At 31.9% G+C, this 21,683-nt stretch overlaps 1 protein-coding gene across 1 annotated transcript; it reads right to left on the reverse strand.

Moving 5' to 3' along the window:
- Positions 1 to 15,167: 15,167 nt before the first annotated feature.
- On the reverse strand, positions 15,168 to 20,481 carry LOC149904723 (uncharacterized). The gene is made up of 12 exons (XM_090106840.1): positions 20,201 to 20,481; positions 19,955 to 20,117; positions 19,666 to 19,863; positions 19,326 to 19,436; positions 19,137 to 19,238; positions 18,857 to 19,007; positions 17,781 to 17,885; positions 17,259 to 17,375; positions 16,803 to 16,930; positions 16,086 to 16,221; positions 15,725 to 15,823; positions 15,168 to 15,515 (listed from the first exon to the last, which is right to left on the reverse strand). The coding sequence occupies exons 1-12, from the start codon at positions 20,479 to 20,481 to the stop codon at positions 15,436 to 15,438; spliced, it is 1,671 nt and encodes a 556-aa protein (XP_089962966.1). The 3' UTR covers positions 15,168 to 15,435.
- Between the last annotated feature and the right edge of the window lie 1,202 nt (positions 20,482 to 21,683).

The following is a 21,683-nucleotide window of genomic DNA, read 5'->3' on the forward strand; positions in this document are numbered from 1 at the left end:
AGAAAGAACATAGGTTACCTTTTATTGCGAAATATGTACCACGGGCGAAGCCGGGGCGGACCGTATATGTATAATTACTGTTTCCCATGTGTTTGTATTTATGCACTATCTACCTTTTTACTGGTTTATTTTTCCTATATCCCAATGTTGCCTGGAAGAAATAGCTTTTAAGCGATAAGGCCGCCAAATTGTATATTTATTTTTAGTTACTTATCGTTTCTGTAAATGTTGTTTTTGTGTGCATTGTACAATAAAGTGTTTTCTAATCTATTCTATTCTGTATCTACATACAAATTAAGTATTTATTTGAGCTATTTCGTTGATTAACTTACTGATAACCGGTAGACTTATGTTATAAATCATTATTTAATTGAATTACTATGCTTTGATATTTTTAAGTAATAGAAATACATATTATATCAAAAATATGTTATCCACTTTTAAAATTTTCAAATAGGCACATTACAATGCAATCGCAACTAATTTAATTACAATAAACTGAAAAAATATGTTTATTGAAAATATAATTGTAATAAAAACTAATTTCCATTAGATTTCGTCCGCCTAGAATAACACAAACTATTTATTTAGCGGTATTAAAATAAAATACATGTAACCTATTTTTGAAGGCATAGGTATTTTTACAAATTGGACCAATTTCTCAATAAAATTGTTATTTATAGAATGGTGTGACGGAAATATTCAATCCCGATACATCAGACTTAACTGGAATTATGAAACAAGACCAAAAAATGTATGTTTCGTCAGCTTTACAAAAAGCGAAAATTATTGTCAACGAATCAGGATCAGAAGCAGCTGCAGGAAATGGTATGATTTGTGTCATAATTTTATTTTTTTACTGCCCATTAAATATACGATAACACTAACGGAAAAATTATTCACTTTAAAATAATACCTAAGATATGAGGGATAATGTTAAATTTTAAATTATTTTCGGGTCTCTTTCAGCTGTCATAATTGGAGTAACTTCAGTTCATTATGAAGAAGAGCCTGAAGAATTTAATGCAAACACTCCTTTCATTTACTTCATTCTCTATCAATATACACCAATATTCGCTGGATTCTATTCAGGACCGCTATACAAGTCATAAATAAATAAAATAAAATGAAACAAGTACGTAGGAAGTTTCATTCTAACGATTAACTACAACAAATTGTTCATAGATATGTAAATTGTTCATAGATATTAGATAGTTATTTAGTTAAAAACGTTTAACTTACCATCAATAATTGTTGCAGTTCTGGCAATTCTGCCTAACAAATAGGTTCACAATATTGAATTTCTTTAAGAATCAATAGTCTTCAAGAATTTCGCTTCTATTCTATTTCCCTACTCTTCTAGTCTTATATTTATATTTCATTCGTTATATTTTTATGTATTAAAAAAATATAAATTCTTACCAATAAACTATGTATTGCCTAACTCACAATTCTATTACCATTTTGTAATGGCTCTAAATCGACCGTCTGGCTGTATCTCTGTAGACCAGACCTGGCCAGACTGCGGCTGGCATCCCACAATGCATAAATCATCCTTAAAGAACCTATGTATATTGGATTTGGCACTATAATCCCATACCAAGGGACTCTATAGTTACTTACTCTATATTGACTCTATAGGGACAATAGTTCCAACATTAAAATATGAACAGCTATACTAATTCAAATATTTTTTTCAGCTGCTGTGATTGAAATACGGTCAATAGCTGTTGTAAACAAACCTAAAATCTTCAACGCGAATCACCCTTTTCTCCATTTTGTTTTGTTTAAAGACACAATCATTTTTGCTGGATTATTCTCGGGACCTCAATAAAATGTATTTTGAAGAGCGAACTTTGATTTTCTTTTTAATAACGTAACGGTATTCAAAAAAGCTTTAAGCAAAAACAGCACTTTAGTTTATACTAGTAGGCCGCCCCGGCTTCGCCTGTGGTATATATTTAGTACCCTATGTCCTTCTCCTGGCTCTAAACTACCTCCCTGCCAATTTTCAGCTAAATCGGTATCGGTATCGGATATCTTGAGTTATAAGCGGAGTAACTAACACGACTTTCTTTTATTTATACATATGTATATAGATTATAGAGTTGATCAGTAATAGAGTTGAAAACAAAGAAATGAAGATCGACCTTATATTATCTATATCAACCTTTTTCTAATAATGTAAATAGAAAGTATGGACTTAATTGATTTAAAATTTAAGATCCATTTCTATAATAATAATAAGTTTATACCCTGACGAATTTCGGAAACCTTTTTTATATTTATATCAAACGCAATTCTTGCAGCTATAATAAATACTTATGCTTAGAAAACGAACCTTAAAAATTAATAACAACTAGAAAGAATTTGTCACATGCTTGAAAGTTGAAACAGCATAAAAAGTAAACAACATAATCAAGTATCAAAATTATCTAGAAACAAACGAGACAGATGTTTTGAGCTGAACCTAATTTAACTTTTAATTCACCATTTCGCGAACATCACATTTGCATTTGTTAAAGAAAACTTCATCCATCGCTCTTTTCAGGGCATTTATTTTAATAGCCCGCCGTTTTTGTTCGGGATTTCTAGCTAAATAAATTATATTTTTTCAAACTACCGTGCTTTTACCGAAAGCCACGGCCATACAAAGTCCAAACGTTCAATGCAAATCGCCCTTTCTTTATTTTATTATGTTTGAAGGCACGTCTATTATTGCAGGATTATATGCAGCTTACAATAAAAGTGCAGTATATTATTTTTCATATTAGTTCATTTTTGATTTACGTTTTAATACTCCGCAATTATTTCAACGGTTATTTAACTGCGCTATAATGCGCACAACTTTTCTTGTAAATAAGCGTTCGTAATATTATTAACTATAATTGATTTATACTTACTTATTAAACTTATACGGTGCTTTTCATTAACATTAAAAGCTTTTCCACAAATGGCTCGGCATTAATTTTACTATACTCATTGGTTCAGGAAAAATATCTTTGAAATAACATAATATGAAATACGCAATTATTATACTAACGAATAAACGAAAGCCCCAGATTTGATTACATAGGTCTCGAATAACATTTAATTATTACAAGAAACCTTTGAATGAAGACAAAGTAATTACATGAAATTTAAAATAACCTAAAAATATTTCCTTTGTAAGTACTTCGTTGGAAAAAATTGATGTAAAATATTATAATTTTACATTGCTTGTGAGAAATAATATATTTCATACACAGATTTCATATTTAATTAATCTCCAAAAACATAATAATATAATAAAAGAAAGAGTGCAAAATATGGCTTACCATTTCCACAATACTCGCTTGTTTTGATCACATTTTGCTATAAAATATTTTTTATTTCCCCTCAAAATATTTATTTTAATTTTAAACAACCTTGTAGAGTTGTGAATGTATCGTACTCTTATTGTACTATAATGTAGTCTAGCCATTGTCTAGCCAACAAGTTATTAAACATCTTCACTACTATAATAAACTCAAACTCAAACTCAAACTCAAACATTTATTTATTCAATTAGACTTCTTAAAGAAGCACTTTTGAAACGTCATTACATATTTTAAAATTTACCACCGATTCGGAAAGCAGTATCTACGGAGAAGAACCGGCAAGAAACTCCATAGTTGCTCTTTTAAATCATGTCAGTTTTACAATTTTACAAAATACATATGTAACAACATATAAGTATTGTAATAACATGCCAAAGAACTGTCCTGTGGTTTTTACGCGACAACCCTCCATGGGTTTTTATCGTCCATATATTCCTGAATACTGTAGTACGCTCTCTGAACTAGTACATTTTTTATATAAGTTTTAAATTTAGAACTACTAAACTCTTTAATATTATGAGGAATTCTATTGTAAAAGCGTATACCTTGACCCATAAATGAATTTTTAACTTTAGCTAATCGGAAAAATGGCATTTCAATTCTATTTCTGTTCCTTGTGCCATAACAGTGTCTATCTCCCACTCTTGTGTGTAAGTCGGCGTTTTTGTGTACATGCAAAATATTATTAAATATATACTGTGATGGTACAGTAAGGATACCAGTATTCTTAAAGAGATCTCTTAGTGAGTCCCGAGCACGTAAATTATATATAGAACGAATGGCTCTTTTCTGTAAGATAAATATAGTTTCTATATCTGCTGCCCTGCCCCATAGTAGAATTCCATAGGACATAATACTATGAAAGTAGCTGAAATAAACCAATCTAGCTGTATCTTCATCGGTGAGATGCCTTACCTTTCGGACTGCATATGCTGCTGAACTGAGCTTACCTGCAGCGGTGTTGACATGGGCTCCCCACTGTAGTTTCTCGTCCAATGTTAACCCAAGAAATACAGTCGATTCTGTAGGGTGTAATACCTCCCCGTTCAAGGTAATATTTCTGCTTAACTTTTTAACGTTTGGTAGTAAAAATTCAACACAAGTTGTTTTTTTGGCATTTAATAATAAATTATTAGCAGTAAACCAGTCGGATATGTGTAAAAGAGCACTGTTTACTTCGTCAACATTTGGGTCATGCCTATCCACATTAAATATTAATGAGGTATCATCTGCAAACAGAACTATTTCACACCTATCCTGTAAATAATAAGGTAGATCATTGATATATACCAAGAACAAGAAGGGTCCTAAAATAGATCCCTGTGGAACACCAATGTTAATTGACGCACCGCTAGAACGTTCTCCATTAACAACTACAGTTTGTATCCTATCATGCAGGTATGAGGCTATGAGGTTCTGAGCTTGTCCTTTAATCCCATAGTGATTAAGTTTACGCAATAAGGTACAATGTTCAACACAGTCAAATGCCTTGGAGAGGTCACAAAATATCCCCAAAGCATTTTTTGAGTTTTCCCATGCCTTATATATATGTGTTAGTAGTGCAACTCCAGCATCTGTGGTTGAGCGCCCCTTTGTGAAACCAAACTGTTTGGTGTGCAGCAAATTATTAGATGCAAAGTGACTAGTCAATTGGTTTAATATTAACTTTTCGAATACCTTACTTAATGTTGGTAAACAATGATTGGATCAATAGAATCAAATAATCCCCGAGTGGTCTGCGAATGTATAAAGCTCGCAAATCCATCTATTTCATCATACACCGACAGCACGTGTAAGCAATGAAGAGGAAGCAAATTAATTTTCTACCATTTATGATATTGGTTTCATTAGTCGGGCTGTTTTGTATACATAAATATAAAGTAACATAATATATAGGAATCGACTTAATTTGATCTCTACCTGATATTTTTCAATATAAATTCATAAAAACACAAGCTGTGCCCCGCGGTTTTACCCGCATTGCTCCACTCCTTTTGCACTTAGCGGAACGTAGCCAGTCTTCCTCGATAATGGACTGAGACAATAAAATAATTTTTGAAATCGGACCCGTGGTTGCTGAGATTAGCGCATTCAAGCAAATAAACAAACTCTTCAGCGTCATAATAGTTTATAGTACAGATATAAATATTACCCGTAAACTCATTTAGTTAGTACGATGTATTGTTAAACCATAAACAGATCCGTCGATTAAGTATTGATGATTTAATTAAGCAGTGTAGTTGCCCAAAAACTTGTGTACTGCGAGTTCCAAGGTCCCGCGGTCTCGAGGGAATGTTATACTAAACGTCGGAATTTGTAATTAAGAAGCTATGTCTTATACAAAATCTGTTTACTGCCGTGAACAAATTTTAATTCATTTTATTTGCCGCATTAGACAACGAGCACATTAACAGATCTTTAACATTTACGTGGGTAATATATTTTATTTAATGCTTCGTAAGTATACTTTTGTAGCAACAATAAGTTTATGCAGCATCGTTTAACTATGCAAAGTTTCTCGGAGTGCAGACTTCCAGGGATGTTATAAAGTTATATCACTTCTTCAGTGCACATATCGTTACTGTAGCACGCTGAAACTTGTAATCGTAAACTTTGATTGAATTCTGCTAAGTGTAAGTGAATACCCGTGTCCCCTAATGAGGTCTGGAGCAAATGCACTTCGCGGCTGTTTAATTATGTATGTCCTTACTGATAGTTAAAACCTGCGAGGACGTGAGTAGCTGTGTTTTTTAGTCTAAAAAGTTTATTTAAACTCTATAACTATACTCTTATGGAAACACCTGAGTGCAAATCATGTGCAAATATTGGCTTTTAGCAGAATGTGCTTACTGCGCTATATTTGTTATATTCAACATTTTATACATGTGCAGATAAATAAATTTTAGGACTTGAAATGGAGCAGCTTATTTTAAAATTAATTTTGTAAGTAACGCAATAAAACATAAATTCACTGTCGCGAACGACACCCAAATAGTAGGAGCATTAATTTCCACGTTGAATAATTAACATATTTACCAAGATTAATACGCATAAAGCCAAATATTTACTGTAATATAACAAGCAAACCACGCAGTAAAGAGACGGATCACAAATTCTAGACAAATTAAGATACACGCTAGTTACTTTATCCTTGTATCAGATCATATTACTCAGGCTTTTGCCAACTGAGCTAAATTGGAGTTTCAAGCTGTACAGTGTACTCCACTAGAACAGCTGATAACATCCTAGACTGCGCGTACATTTAACATTACTAGTGACATAAATTTTACGCAAAAAAATTTTTACAAAGAAAAAACAACCATTACAATAATATGTATAGTGTGTGATAGAAGTCAAGAACTAGGTAAGAATATTCGATTAAACCACTAACAGAATATAATAGACTACATATCAGAAACTGTTATTAACTTCATAACTGTAACTCTCCATACACAGAATGTTTAATCATTAAATTTCAAGGACCTACTTTAGCGGATCAAAATTCATAAAATACCCGTCCGATATCCATCGATTTCCCAAAGTACAATGTACTTAACGTTTACTAATCCTAGTTTAAATTTCGGCTTGCGACGATCCGTACTCACTGATCCGCGGTCGAACTACGATCTCAATTTCACTATGAACTAATTTACCACGAGACCAATCTATCCTTGCACAGGGATTGCTTCAAACTTCATTGGTTGGTTCGAACGAACTCGGAAGAAAGTTTTCAAACGTCGCTTTTTTCAGGTAGCTTCATTGCGGTTGTAGTATATTTTAAGTCGTAATGAGTTTTTTTAACTGAAAGAAAATAAATTCGCAGTATTTATAGGAGCTCCGGTGTAATTTTGCTCTTACGTTACTTTTAATATACCGTCCGGTATTTCTATTTCTATCTGAAAAAGTTAGGAATTGTGTTTTGTACTTTCAGTACCTATGTCCTATACCTATTACCGACGGTTGCAGCTATGTCAAATTTACGATTAAGGGATATAAATTACAATTAACCTCTACAAAAAATAATCAATTAATTAATTTACCGTGGCTGAATTTTTATCGCGAAATGAGAATTTCCTCAACGCATTATGAAAGCTCCTGTTTCATTTATTAGATACAGTTTTCTACAGAGAAGAATTCATTTGTTTAAGATTTACACAAAACAGAACAAAATAATATATTCAAGCTTTAAAACTCTTATCTATTCTTTTTTACATTGTTGTTCTTTTACACTTCAATTGTTATATATAATATATTGATTGAACATTCCTTTCTCTTAATATAAATAACAAATAGTGGTTTATTCTAATTGAAACCAGTGTCTCGATGTGTCAATTAACCACACTTGGTTTAGCAATTAAAGATTACAAGTAACATCAGCTGTGTTCTTCGCGTTACGTCGTGTAGAAATAATAGGGCCTTGATCTATAATTGGTTTTATAGTAAGTAAGAATTTAAGGATTTTATCGGATTAAGAAGATAAAATTTCATTATGAGGATGTAAAGACTTTTACGGTACACTAACTCGACTAGCTAATGAAATAAGTAAGTAACTATTTTGTGAGTTATTTAAAGAGAAACGTTAAGTGATGTTTATATAATTATAGACAATAGCATGCAACCATGGCTTCGCTTATCTACATTATATTATAATATTTATCACAAAATATATCGGTATGTGTAGGTAGCTGGTAGGTACATACTAATTTCAAATCCTTATCATTGAGATAACCTTATGCATGTTAGAACCATGTTTTACGTATTACATATAAAAAAAGATCCATTATTTTAACGCAAACAATAGCCTTGACACCTTTAGACCCATACAATATATTAAACCAGAAAAAAATAAAATTTTATTCTAAAAACATTAATTGAACACAAGCCCGAAATAACATTTAAAACAAACCATCACTCTATTGTATGATTCCCGTCAACTTGTAAACAATGAAAGGCTTTTATGCGGGTTCGAACCGAGCTTTTGATAGAAACGTCTGGACTTTAAATTAAATACGCAGCTGTTTAAAAACAATAAAACAACAAAATTGAACATGGGTACTGAAATATTAATTAATTGTTAGATACTGGACACTTGGTGCAATAAAGTGAGGTATATTTTTCAATTCTGCTTAAAACTAGCACATAAAAATAAAAACGTGAACCTTATGACGAATCCAACTCTTGTCTCTTTCATTGTAGAAGTATTGGTTACTTTATTTGAAGGTATCAAGATATCGTTAATATCTAATGTTTGATCTAAATGTTTTATTTGAAGGACTGAACCAATTTTGATGAAACTTTCTTCGTCTTAAATAGAAGTAAGAAGTGTAATACCATTTTCTTTTAAAACTTAACACTTATTGTACTTCATACTGAAATTTAGGAATGATTTCAATATACTTAGCTCATACATTTTGCTAGTTAGCATAAAAATTATTAGACAACGACAAACGTATCTAGTATCTACCTTTGATAATCCCAAATTTCAACCTGGAAATCATTAGCTACAAAGCTTATACAATATACAAGACTTACTTACTCATGTACTGATTCCCCAATCCCACTCAGCACGTATTTAGCAAAGACTTTGCAATATTATATACTTTAATAAATTTAACCACAGTTATATCCGGTCCGTTTATTATCCGACTTGAAGCAATTTAGACGGTCTCACTGAATTTCCAGATATTATACAAGTGCTACGTGACTTAGAGATGCGAAGATTTCCAGCGATTGCTCGACAGAAACAGTCTCACATAATATCTCAAACATATACTTTGAATTTGGGTATGCAAAGTTGTTATAACTTGTTACTATGCACGGCGAAGTAGGAATGTATTATAATGATTCGATGTTTTGATTGCGATGAGACGAATGTTTAGTCATATTGCAGCATTGTAACAATTCTTCAAACTAATACAGTAAAACTAGACAGGCATTTAAATCATAATAATAATAATATTATGTGACTGGTAGTAGCTAATTCGGATTTTAACTAAAAGTAGGGAGCTATTATGGTAACTAAGCAAATGACAAAAATATTTTATTTTTATTTTATTATTACCTGAGCAGTGGAAATTTAACTGACTTCTTCAAACAGAAACCTATTGTAAACCTACATAAAAACATTTTTTGCCTATAAATATTAAAGTAACATTAAACATACTTCGCGTTTAATCAAATTACTTCATTTAGATAAACAAAGTTAACAACAGCGAAATAGCTTAAGGCAATAACAAATTCGAAGCAAGAAACGCTCAATAAATTAATAACAAAACAACTAAGCACTTACAATTACTACGCTTAGTTAAACAGAAGTCTCTGGGAAATGATAGGAGTATCATTAAATGTCAACAATATCATAGTCCGGGATACATCGCCCATTTTTGCAAGTGATTACTATCAAGCTAATTTTTCGTGAGTAGCTTTATTTTGATGAGATGCCCAATAATTTCATGTACAAAACTCTCGGTTGTGGTAGCTACCAGAGGAAACAAGGATAAAATATTTTGATTTGATGGTTCTCAAATATTAATTACTAACTGAATGTTTTTTTTTTTGTTCAATCTCAAGATAATTATCTAAATTATTCGAAAAAATATTTGTCCTACAAAATCTATGGTTTGATCAAAGAGTCCCCGTTTCCAATGTGTATCGATAACGAAGTCATCATAAATGATTACTAACCAGCAGATTTTTTTATTTTCACTTATTTAATACTTATATAATTCAACAGACATATTGTCCTACAAATTGCGTAATAAATATTAGAGAACCGTCAAATCAAAAATTTTTATCCTTGTTACCTCTGTAAGCTACCACAATCGAGAGTTTCGTACATGAAATTATTGGGCATCTCATCAAAATAAAGCTACTCACGAAAAATTAGCTTGATAGTAATCACTTCCAAAAATGGGCGATGTATCCCGGACTATCAGAGATGTGAATGACTTGTTACTTGTTTGCAAAATAAACTGCCTTTTGTTTCAAATCCCCGGTTCTTAGAAACACAGTTTCGACATTATTTTGTTTAATATACTTAAATGTATGCTTATGGTATTTATATATTTACCAATATGTAATTAAAAACTTTGAACATTTTTGCCTTCAAGGTTTTATTAGTATAACATTAGAACTTCAAAGGGAATTTCAAAGAAAAACGAAAATTATTAGATACCTATGTATAAACTTATCAACGACAACTGAATTACTATATCGAATCGAATTTATACACAGTACAACAATGACTTATTTTTCCATAATTTGTGAACTGTAATTATCATGATATCTAAAGGATATCTATTATAAAGCACAAAAGCCTTAATTAAAGAGCAGAGCCGTTAATTTTAAATGAATTTACCGAAAAAGTAGGATCATAAATAAATCCGTCGCATAAATAATTTATTTAAAGGTAAACAAGACTCGTAAAGGTAGGGTCGCTTTAATAATTACGTTAATCAAATAATTTCTTGCCTCGTATAAACTTATCCAATTTCGTCTCATCGCAAGGACCGTTCTTGAGATTTATTGGCTGCTAACTAGTTGACATGTTTACTGCCTCCCCGGATCTCGCAGTGACAACATAATGAAGTATCTTTGTTTTAAAGCTTCCACTAATAGTTAAGTAATAAAGAATAGAGACGACTCCACTGCTTCAAACAACTTATAGACTACAGGCCCATGTTGAAAAAATTATGGGTCATTTGACCCACAACCTGACCTATCTAGAATGATATAAGAGCATAAAATAATAAGATTCAGCACTATGACGTCACTCGTAAGCTGTCCACCTGAGTGCAGGTGAGAATTCGAAAGTTCAGGTAGAGATTTTCTCCCCTTGTCTCCATGATTTTTGTACGGCGTTGCGGAATAATGGCTTAAAAGCAGTATAGAAATAGTATGATACAGATGCCGTACAAAAATGGTGGTCCACAAAGTCGGAATTTATTTTTATTTTTCGACAGTTGCCGGGGTAAATTTGGTCATTTGATTTTGTACGGCATCTGTGTCATACTATTTCTATACTACTTTTAATCAATTATTCCGCAACGCCGTACAAAAATCATGGAGACAAGGGGAGAAAATCTCTACCTGAACTTTCGAATTCTCATCTGCACTCAGGTGGACAGCTTACGAGTGACGTCATAGTGCTGAATCTTATTATTTTATGCTCTTATATCATTCTAGATAGGTCAGGTGGTGGGTCAAATGACCCATAATTTTTTCAACACGGGCCTGTAGTCTATTAGAACGACACACAGATGGAAAAAGTTCTTAACGCTAACTTGCAATACTTGTTTCTTAATGAATTTCAAGATACAAGGTTTTGTGCCTGTTGGGTTTTGAATGATTGTTTTACTAGCAACGATGTAATAGGGTTGTTTACAAAAAAAAATAATTATATCAATAATCCATACTAATATTATAAATGCGAAAGTAACTCTGTCTGTCTGTCTGTTACTCAATCACGCCTAAACTACTGAACCAATTTGCATGGAATTTGGTACGGAGATAATTTGATACCCGAGAAAGGACATAGGCTACCTTTTATTGCGAAATTTGTACCACGGGCGAAGCCGGGGCGGACCTCTAGTATTATATAGATACAAAACTGGGAGTGACGTGGTGTGACGTAATCTTTTAAATCTTTAAGTTTGTAATCTGGCAAAATGTAAAATACTAAAAATTTCGTATGTACCACATTTCTTTAATCTGTAACTAATACAAGAGACATTTTTTATAACCTTCAACAAAACTAAACTGAAACAATGCAGCACCAGCCTTCCATTTCCAGCCTATCCTTTTTACCTCCATCCAAACTCCGCTCTCCTGTATTTAGCTCGCAACCATATTAAAGGCTGCAAATACGAAGAACATTTACACACTATACATCAGAGCATGGCGCGTAGCCAACTTCATCACCAGGTGCAGAGCTAACGTATGAGACTCGGGCGGTGTTCTCCCGTTGTATATGACCGTTATTTCACCAAGGACCCTTTACAAGAAAATAAACATATTTGTACACGGCGAAGTGCTTCTGTTTCAGATTTTCTGGAGGCGGTTTAAAAGTATTTAAGATAAATATTTTATGCCTATATTTGAAGAAGAATTAATTAGTAAATACTAAATTCCCTTACGTACCATCTACAACACACAGGTGTTTAGTACCTGGTATTACATGGTGTTTTTTATATTATGTAAAGATGTGTCTCACATTTTGCTTTTTTTGCTGATTAAGAATTACATATAATTATTATCAGACAGATTTATAAGCATAATATAAACTTTCGTCTTCTTAAAGCCTTAGTTACCAACTATTCACCAAACTAAATATACTAGATACAAATAGACTAGCAAAATGGCACACACTTGAGCTCTTTAGAATGTCACCATTGCATCGACAGTTCAGTCAACAACCACATTGATAGCGTCAATGCTATTGACTGAATGCAGATCATGAACAAGATATTAAACGCCTACATTATAGCCGTATTTAGGCCAGAAATATTTCGTTGCTAAATTGATGGTAAACTTGGTACATAAAGAACACGAATTTACTAATTAGAAGATCTTATAATTTATTTATATTAATATAGAAGAAATAAAAGTTATAGTTAGACACAATTACTTGTTATTATAAGAACAGGAAATCCTGTATATACAACTTATAAGGTCAAACGTTCAAGAAATATCAGTAACAAAAACATCTAATTGAACATTTAAGTACAGCCGCTACTAAAGTATGGCGGACACCTGAATCACCTTAATCATAAGTTTCCAACTTCCCCCATAAACTTGCAGCTCGTAAAGCAAAGCATACTGTTAATATTCTACTGCTCTTACACGTAACAAGTTGCTTTATGTTGTAAATAAATTCGACGCCTCTCGAAACTTTGATAGAGTCCGCACGTGTCACCAAGATAAATGGCGTTTCAAATAAAAACGAAACAAAAACTATTAGTTACTTTCAGAGTTGCGCTATTAGAGCTAGCGCGCACGAGCAACTTTGTCTCCGCAACTATTTTGTCTCTGCAACTATTTTGTCTCTCCCACCTATGGGCTAGTATGAAAGTGCGCGCACGTAGCGACGCAACTCCCCATACAAATTGATGGGAGAGACAAAATAGTTGCGGAGACAAAGTTGCTCGTGCGCGCTCGCTCTTAGTCCAAGTGGTGATCAAACATTGTTTGACAATTCAAAAGCTACAGACGCTATTACCACTTATGGGCTAATGGTTAATGTGGTTTAATATTAGGGAAAGTATTCTGACTACAGAAGTACAAAAGTTATTAGCATCAGCGATAACTGGGGTAGGATATATATTTATTGCTTTACCAATATTTATTTCCACATTAAAATCATAATTTGCAAAAGTAATGGCAATAGCAATGAACACTTACAAGAAAATACATCGGCATTGCATTTATTAAAATTATTTAAATAATAAATGCAATAATTATTGCGTATAAAAGAAACTCACAAACACATTTTAACACTTTGAAGGAAGTTCTGCAATATGGTCAATAGTAAATACTAATTATTAATAGTCCTAGCACTAATTAGCGAATTCAACTTTAATGTTTTGATTTATTTTTAGTCTGAACCGACTTTATCAAAAGGAATAATATTTAAAAATTCACAAAGGAGTCTTTAAAAGGGGTTAAGTAAAAATTAGAGGCAGTTAACGTTAACGTTCATTTTCCTAATGCCGTGTCGTAAAATGAAGTAAACTCGAGTATCGTGTATTGTTTTACACCAAAACAATATAGTAAAGCAATGTTCGCGTGTCGCTTACTATAAAATTCCATAATTAATAACCACGACGCCAGTCGTTTATGGTAATATAGGCAATTTTTCTTTACACTAATGCGCGTCTTTGAATTCAACCTGCTTCAACCTCTACTTTGCAATTTCAGTGCCCCTAAGATTTTATCTCTATCAATTATGGCCCATAAAACGTAATGACTTCATCGTAAATCTTCACTTTACACGACACAACTTTACTTGGTGTTGAATAAATGAGGTCAAATTGCTCTAGGTATTAATGACTCTTGTCCCGACGGAATGGTTTTCTAGTGCGTAGGTATACTTCGGTTAAAAGCTATGCAAATTACCGTGTTTTATGAAAGGCTCCTGCGATTCGATAAACATCTTGACGAGAAAGACGAAACAAGACGAGGTGAATTTAATACGTTAATGTTCCTTTTACTTTCGCTAAATTAGTTTTATGCTCATAAAAATTTGGTTATACCTGTATCTGGCTTACTTAAATGTTAGAGCACAAGCACTAATGTTTTTGAAGCCACATATTAAATTTTAAGTATACCGCATTCATTTTCTCTAGTCTCTTTTCTAATGAATTAGACTTCTGGAAACACAAAGTGCTTACACATTCAGCTTTACTACGGTATTTGTCAAGAAATAAACAATAGGAAGCAAGGGTAATGAATTAAGTATAATAGCTGCTTTGTATCATGAGATTCCACTTAGTATGTGTATAATATCTAGCGCATTCTCCTTATTATCAGTCTCTATTCAGTGAATACGGACGTCATTACACTCTATTGCACATTATATACTATTTTAATTAAATCATGCATGTGTAATTCATAGAATTGAAAATCCTGTTAGCAATAAAAATTATTCACAGCTTTGACATGATTAATTAAAAAAGTATATAGTAAGATACCTAAAAAAATATGCAGCAGGTAATAAAAGACCATTATTCATCATACAATTTATTTCGAAATCTTAAACCATAGACTTACAAAGAAAAACCCACTTACAAATATTTACCAGTACTACGGTACTCTCTTACATACACCCTATATCTAAAAGCATAAATAACGTAGACCTACACTCGTAAACATAATAAATATATCCTACAAAACATTATGGATTATTTTAATGACATCAATGTTAATGATAACTAACCTGATTAAATCCGCTATCGATATTTGTCCTAGATCTGAAAACCTACCCGTATATTTATATCTAAATTAAGTTTCATTTGACAACTTTCAACAAAATCATAATACATATGTGATACAACATTTTTTAATATTGCCAAATTAAATTCTATGAATCGAAATCAATGGGTGGTAATGGAGGTTGTGGCTTTTTCTCTTTCCAAATTTCTCTACGGGTTTCTTGGAAATCTAAAAAACAGATTATTATTAGAACAAGTTTGTATCTAAAATCTTGTTCATAATAGAAATAAATGACTATGAAAAACATTTTCTGAAGGATCTTTTGATAGAAAGAACAGGAAAAAGAAATCTGACGGAACGTGGATGTTCTAAATACATATTTTAACCAAATAAATCTACTGATCAGGTACAAAAAAGTAAATATTGTTAAAATATACATGTCGCACGTGGAATGGATGAAACTCGAAGCAGTCGATTCAGAATAACCCGTGAAGAAGACATTTGATGAGAACGATACTGGGTTTCAGCTCTCTTTGCTGTAATAAAACAGAAAAAAAACATGAAATATGACAAAAATTATTATTTTTAAATATTTTTTATTATTTACAACATTTGAACAATATTGGAAAATACAAGATTAAACAATTAACTCAATGAACAAAATTTCCCGAAGGTTCGTAACCTTCAAGAACGAAGGAACCGAAAAATTAATATTTTCCTTTTTACACAGTTAAAACATTCATGAATTCAAACAACTTTTACACAAAGACTATGAGGAAAACAATAATAAGAGCTTACGTCTTTTTTTCCTCTCCAGTTTGTCGTGCGTCATTGTTAATGTTGCAATACTACGTATGATACGTAACACGCCATAACACGTTAAAAAGCTCAGTATTGTGATAATAATCAACAGCATTAATGATTCCCACTGCCACTGTTAGAGAACAAATAGAATATTATTACTATTAACTATCATGGGAAAAGAAAACTAGAAGTCAAACAAAAATAAATGCTAGAAATAAATTAAAAATTAGAGCGGCCGTACACGGGCAGCTCGAGCAGTTAACAGCTGAGCGACGTACACGGACTGCTCGAGGGGTCGGTCTTTGACTGCTCGAGCTGTTGCTACAAACCGCGCAGTTGACGGTTTGAAGCGGTCGCGACGGCTCGAGCATTCCATGTACGGCAATGAATGAATGTCTATAGTTCACCGCGGTCGCGGCTTCAAGCCGTCGGCCTCAACTGCTTGAAGCGGTCCGTGTACGGCCGCCCATGATAGTGATTCTGAAATCTCAAATTCAATACTACGCTTTTTCATTATTTTTATATATTAAAATAGTAAAATTTAAATTTAAAAGCTACTCCAACCACGCTCGATATCGTATCCAACCAGCGTATAAACTAAACAGATCAATCATAGTAAACTATCAACTAAGTTGACGTAGTTTCCGGAGAAACGAATAAAAGTCATACTGGAAGGCAAAACGATACATCTATAAGTAAAATTGGCCATACTGCTGAACGACGGAGACGTTGTACTGATAGATGGCAGGATTGAGACCCTGGGTCGGATGTCCAACCCTTCGCGCATGGAATACATATGTTTGTGCCTTCTGATGAATAAGTGTCTGGTGGACATACGCCTGGAAAGAATTTAAAGCAACAATTATTGTTTATTGATAAAATAATTTAAATTAAAACACAGATAGCGTGTAGGCATTTAAGAAAAGTTCAGAAATGAATTGAAGGTTCTAATATATTGTTTCATAAAGATAATTTTCCAAGCAAGGCTTCTCACTCTGTTTGCACTTGCCTGTTTAAGAATACAAATAATTCAAATAATGTTTTTTCTTTAAACAATAATTAAAACTACTAAATTTAAAGGATCAGAGCATAAGAATAGAACAATTATGATATTTAAAGTAACTCTTTTTAGTATGTATGTCAATTTCTAAAATAATGTATAATTACTGCAAATCTTCTGCGTAGCTACTAAGAAGAAGCCAGCTGGACATAATATGATGACGTGAACGGTCGCAGGTTCCGTATTAGATGCCAGCGTATGGTACTCGGTGTGACCGTTAGAATCTAAATAAAGTGCAATGTAAAGCATATAATATTTGTTAGCATATAATTTTTTTCTACTTAATTTTGAGATTTTATATGACGACGAATTTACGATGACGCTGCTAGATCCGAATTAAGTTCGGATCTGATTAGCAAACAATTAATTTTATTCCACGATAAAATACCATTTATTGCTAAAGACAATTCTTAAATTAGTTTACCTAATAATCTCCTGTTTATCATAATATTTTGTCTCTTTATAATCAAACTTATAACTTGCGTTAAAACAGCTTAATTTAAACATTTACACTTACTGATTCCAGAGTCGCAAATTACTAGAAAGTGGTTTTAATTATCAGATATATTATGTTTTATGTATTATTACATCAAAGAGTTCTACATGAAAAGAAAATGTTATTTAATCACCTTTCCTCCTTAGCGTATGTGTAACAAAGTACTCATGTTGTTGGAAAGACAGTTCCCAGGTCTTTATTTCCTCTAACAATGATCCCTCATTATGGAGCATAATAACTGAAATTAAATATTCTACTTTACTTTAAGTACATTTTTATTTATTTTTTACTTAACTAAAAAATATTGAAAAGGTGAAACTTATTTATACCAAATTTTCATTTTCACTATTAGGTATTATAATATGTATAGCAGCTTATATTACGAGGAATAAAAATAGGCAAAAAAATGTGTGCGTGTACTGCAGACGTAAGAAGTGAAACTTCTTTATGACCTTATTTTTCAAAAAATAATTTACTATATGCAACTTTACAGAAATACGTCGAATCACGCGTGGTAGGGATAAGAAAAAGATGGCGCGTAACGGAAAAATGTCACGCGTAACGAAAAAATGTTACACAAATTTTTTTTCTAACCCCGATAAAGAAGTTTCACTTCAATAATATTTTATACACTTTGGTACATTTGATGTGATTAGGATCAAATAATTTATTCAAATATCCATTAACTTATAACCGGTAATTACGTAATTAATGGAACAATCTTGTACAAGTGGGTTGAAATTTAGATTATACCTACGCAAATTAAAAACAAATTTATAAACTTCTGACTGAACTGAACTTTTGACTTTTATTTTTCACAAATTTCTGATTGAAAATAATCACCAATAACATCCTATCATTTGTTTTACGAGCCTCGTTTGCGTTTCAACCTTAACCATTACATAACAGAAAAGGATAAACAAGACTGATAAGGCTTCAATAAAATCGAAAATATAAAGGACGATTATATTAAATAACTCCTTCCTTCTATATCAAATATCAAAGTAAATAATTATAATGTCTCACTAAAGAGTCCTAAATCGAAATATAGCCCAATTTAATAATTTGTGTAATAATGTCCTATAATATTTAATTTAATTTAATATTTAATATTTAATTTATATCAAAGGATCTCCTCCCGCTAAAATACCTTATATAATTTAAATCTATGCTTTAATACATGTAAAAAAATATTGAATAGTTAAGTACCTGGAATAGTAGCTAATGCTGGAGCATTTTTAGCGATAAGCAGAGCTAGAGAACATTTTAAATCTCTTTGACACTCTACAGAGCAGCTTAAACTAAAGGACGCGTCAAACGATATTACGGGAACTATACGCATCAAAGATGAGTTGTCAACCTGCATAAATTAAAAATAATAAAATAAATAATACCCTAGTGGATAGTTAAAATTTAAAATATTGATGCATATGAATAGATCTACTCCACGACCATTATCTTTTTAAAGGTTATTTTAAGGACTTCTTACCCGATCTCTTAAGCAAACCGGTTCATCTATCCTCACGGAACAATAATTACCGCATAACAATTGTGTCATTATCAAACCAAGATTTTGTATTGCTCTTAAATCCTATACAAAAATAAATGAAATATAATAAATATAAAATTAAAAAATACTTATAGAGAATAATCAAAATACATGATCGATTTATCTTACGTCATATGAACAAGTCGAAGAAACTGTTTGTGTGTAAAGTTGTATGAAAACTATATTAAAGTTTGGAACATCTACCACATTTAGTTTGACACTTCTTACAATGACATTGTGCTGAAAATTTAAAAAAGATCTTATTGCTTGTGTATTTGTTATAAAAATTTATCATTATATCAATTAAATTATTAAGAAATTCATTAAAAGAAACCAAATCAGAGCAGCTTATTGCTTTTGCTTGTCACTTCGTAGAAACTTATGGCAAAACTACATTATGAAGTACATATTACGAGAACGTTCATGAATACAAGAACACTGTAACGTTAATTAGAACATATAAACTTACTTTATAACAAGTATACGTTCCGAAATTTCTTGTTTGGGCATTTTCAATGATTATTTTAGATCCATTCATAAACACGTTGCCGATGGTAAGCATCTTTTCACGATCTGTAGTCCAAACAAAATCAGATTGACTCTGCGTATCATCAGGATAAGTACAATCCGTAGAAAATGAATCTCCAACCATAATGAATACTTCATCCTTAAATATAAATAAAAATTAGTAATATCAAAAGAAAAACTCATAGTCTCTGATCAGAAGCAAATTTATTTAACCAGAAATAAAATCTTACCGTTAATGGCCTCAAGGGTGATAAATTGGTCAACCCTTTTTCTAATTCACTATCTGTATCTCTTTTATTTCTTGTCATAGGTTCATATATACCTGCCAACCCTATACGATACTTCTCAAAAACATCTCGACCTCCGTCCATTAACTTGTAAGTAAATCCTTGTCTATCCTCGATTAAGAAAATAAGTGCATTGTAAATACAGAATTAATGATATCTACGTTAACAATTATTCACTATCGCACATACCGAGAGACGTCTATATCTGGGTGGTTATCTGAAATGTCACTTTCATCACAACCATTATCGTCATCTTCAAGTTCTACTCTTGCATCTTCCCTTTTATTTTCAATAAATTGCCTGTATAAATATCGTCTATTTTTCCGGTGCAGTTTGGCACATCTATAGCACCTTTTCCTCTTTCGTCGTTCCTTTTTTTTACTGGCTTTAATAAGGAAGTGTGCCGGAAGTGTTTGGTATTTGTAACACTTAACATTCTTCACATATTGTTCAAAATTGATTTTATTCATCACCCTTTGAACGCTTATAACGTTACCAATTGTTGAGGCTATGTCACAGATTGACCTTACTTTCTTGTCGCCAATCTCTTGAAAAATTTTGAGAGTATTATTTTGCAAAATATAAATGACTATCCCACAAAACATAAGACAAACTTTTGGTTCCCCATTCGGTAATTTATATTAATAACAGATACATACCTTTTTTGTAGTTTTTGTAGAGGGTAACGTTGTCTTATGAGATAAGGTCGTAATTTTTTTAGGCATCTTTCTTAACGATTCTAATAAAATACATATTATTGTTAAATTAAAAATTAACCACAAAATACATAACATAAGACATTTTACTGTTATTACATTAACCTGTAACATTTTTGGTCCTTCCCATATTGGATAAAGTTTTGTAATGAGCCTTATTAGTATTTGATTGTTCAATCGTGTTGTATGCCTGTATTAAATAATTAAGGATTATAAATGAATGATTCTCATCATTTGTATATTTAATGTAAATAATGTACCTCATTCTTTTTATTATTGTATACATAATTCCAAGCAAATTTATGAGCTATTTTATCAATAATGCCTCTCTTTTCATTAATTGTTGTCGGTTTATCCGAAGCTGATAATTTTATGAATCCGTCATTGATTTCTTTAACATCCTGATTAAACGAATTATTGGCAATTCCTAAAATTTTATCATGATTGACTTTGGATGCCTTGACCCATTCATTATTGAGCAATTTTGAATTAAAGTTCAAAATAGAAAGAAGAAGACTTCGAATACCTTCGCTTGTTTTTTTATCATGCAAATTTTGTGCACGCAAACTCGTAGAAATCGAATTTTGATCGATTGAATGATTATTATCATCAATTATTATTATTGTTGGGCTATCGTTTGTCGTCATGCTCGAAATCACATCGGAAACACTTTCGCTATCAGAAAAAGAATTTAAGTTGCTGAAGGGTATTTCTTTATACATCAAAGTTACATTTCGACCCTTCCTATTTTCAATTGTATTTTTTGAACCAAGTAGTTCGTATTGTGTAGATTGGCGATATCTACCTTGCACAATGTCCATAAAATGTTTATTAACTTTGCGTAATCGGTTTTTAACAGTGCAATTATCTCTATTTGACTCACCATTGTCGTCGAGGCTCTTTGTATAGTATTTTCGACTCATTTTAAATACCTTCTTTTGGTTCGTAGGTGGTTT

This window comes from Colias eurytheme, chromosome 11 (assembly GCF_061535395.1).
Source record: "Colias eurytheme isolate Ceu_HAF_F1 chromosome 11, ilColEury1 Martin Lab GWU primary, whole genome shotgun sequence".
In the NCBI taxonomy this organism is placed as follows: Eukaryota; Metazoa; Arthropoda; class Insecta; order Lepidoptera; family Pieridae; genus Colias; species Colias eurytheme.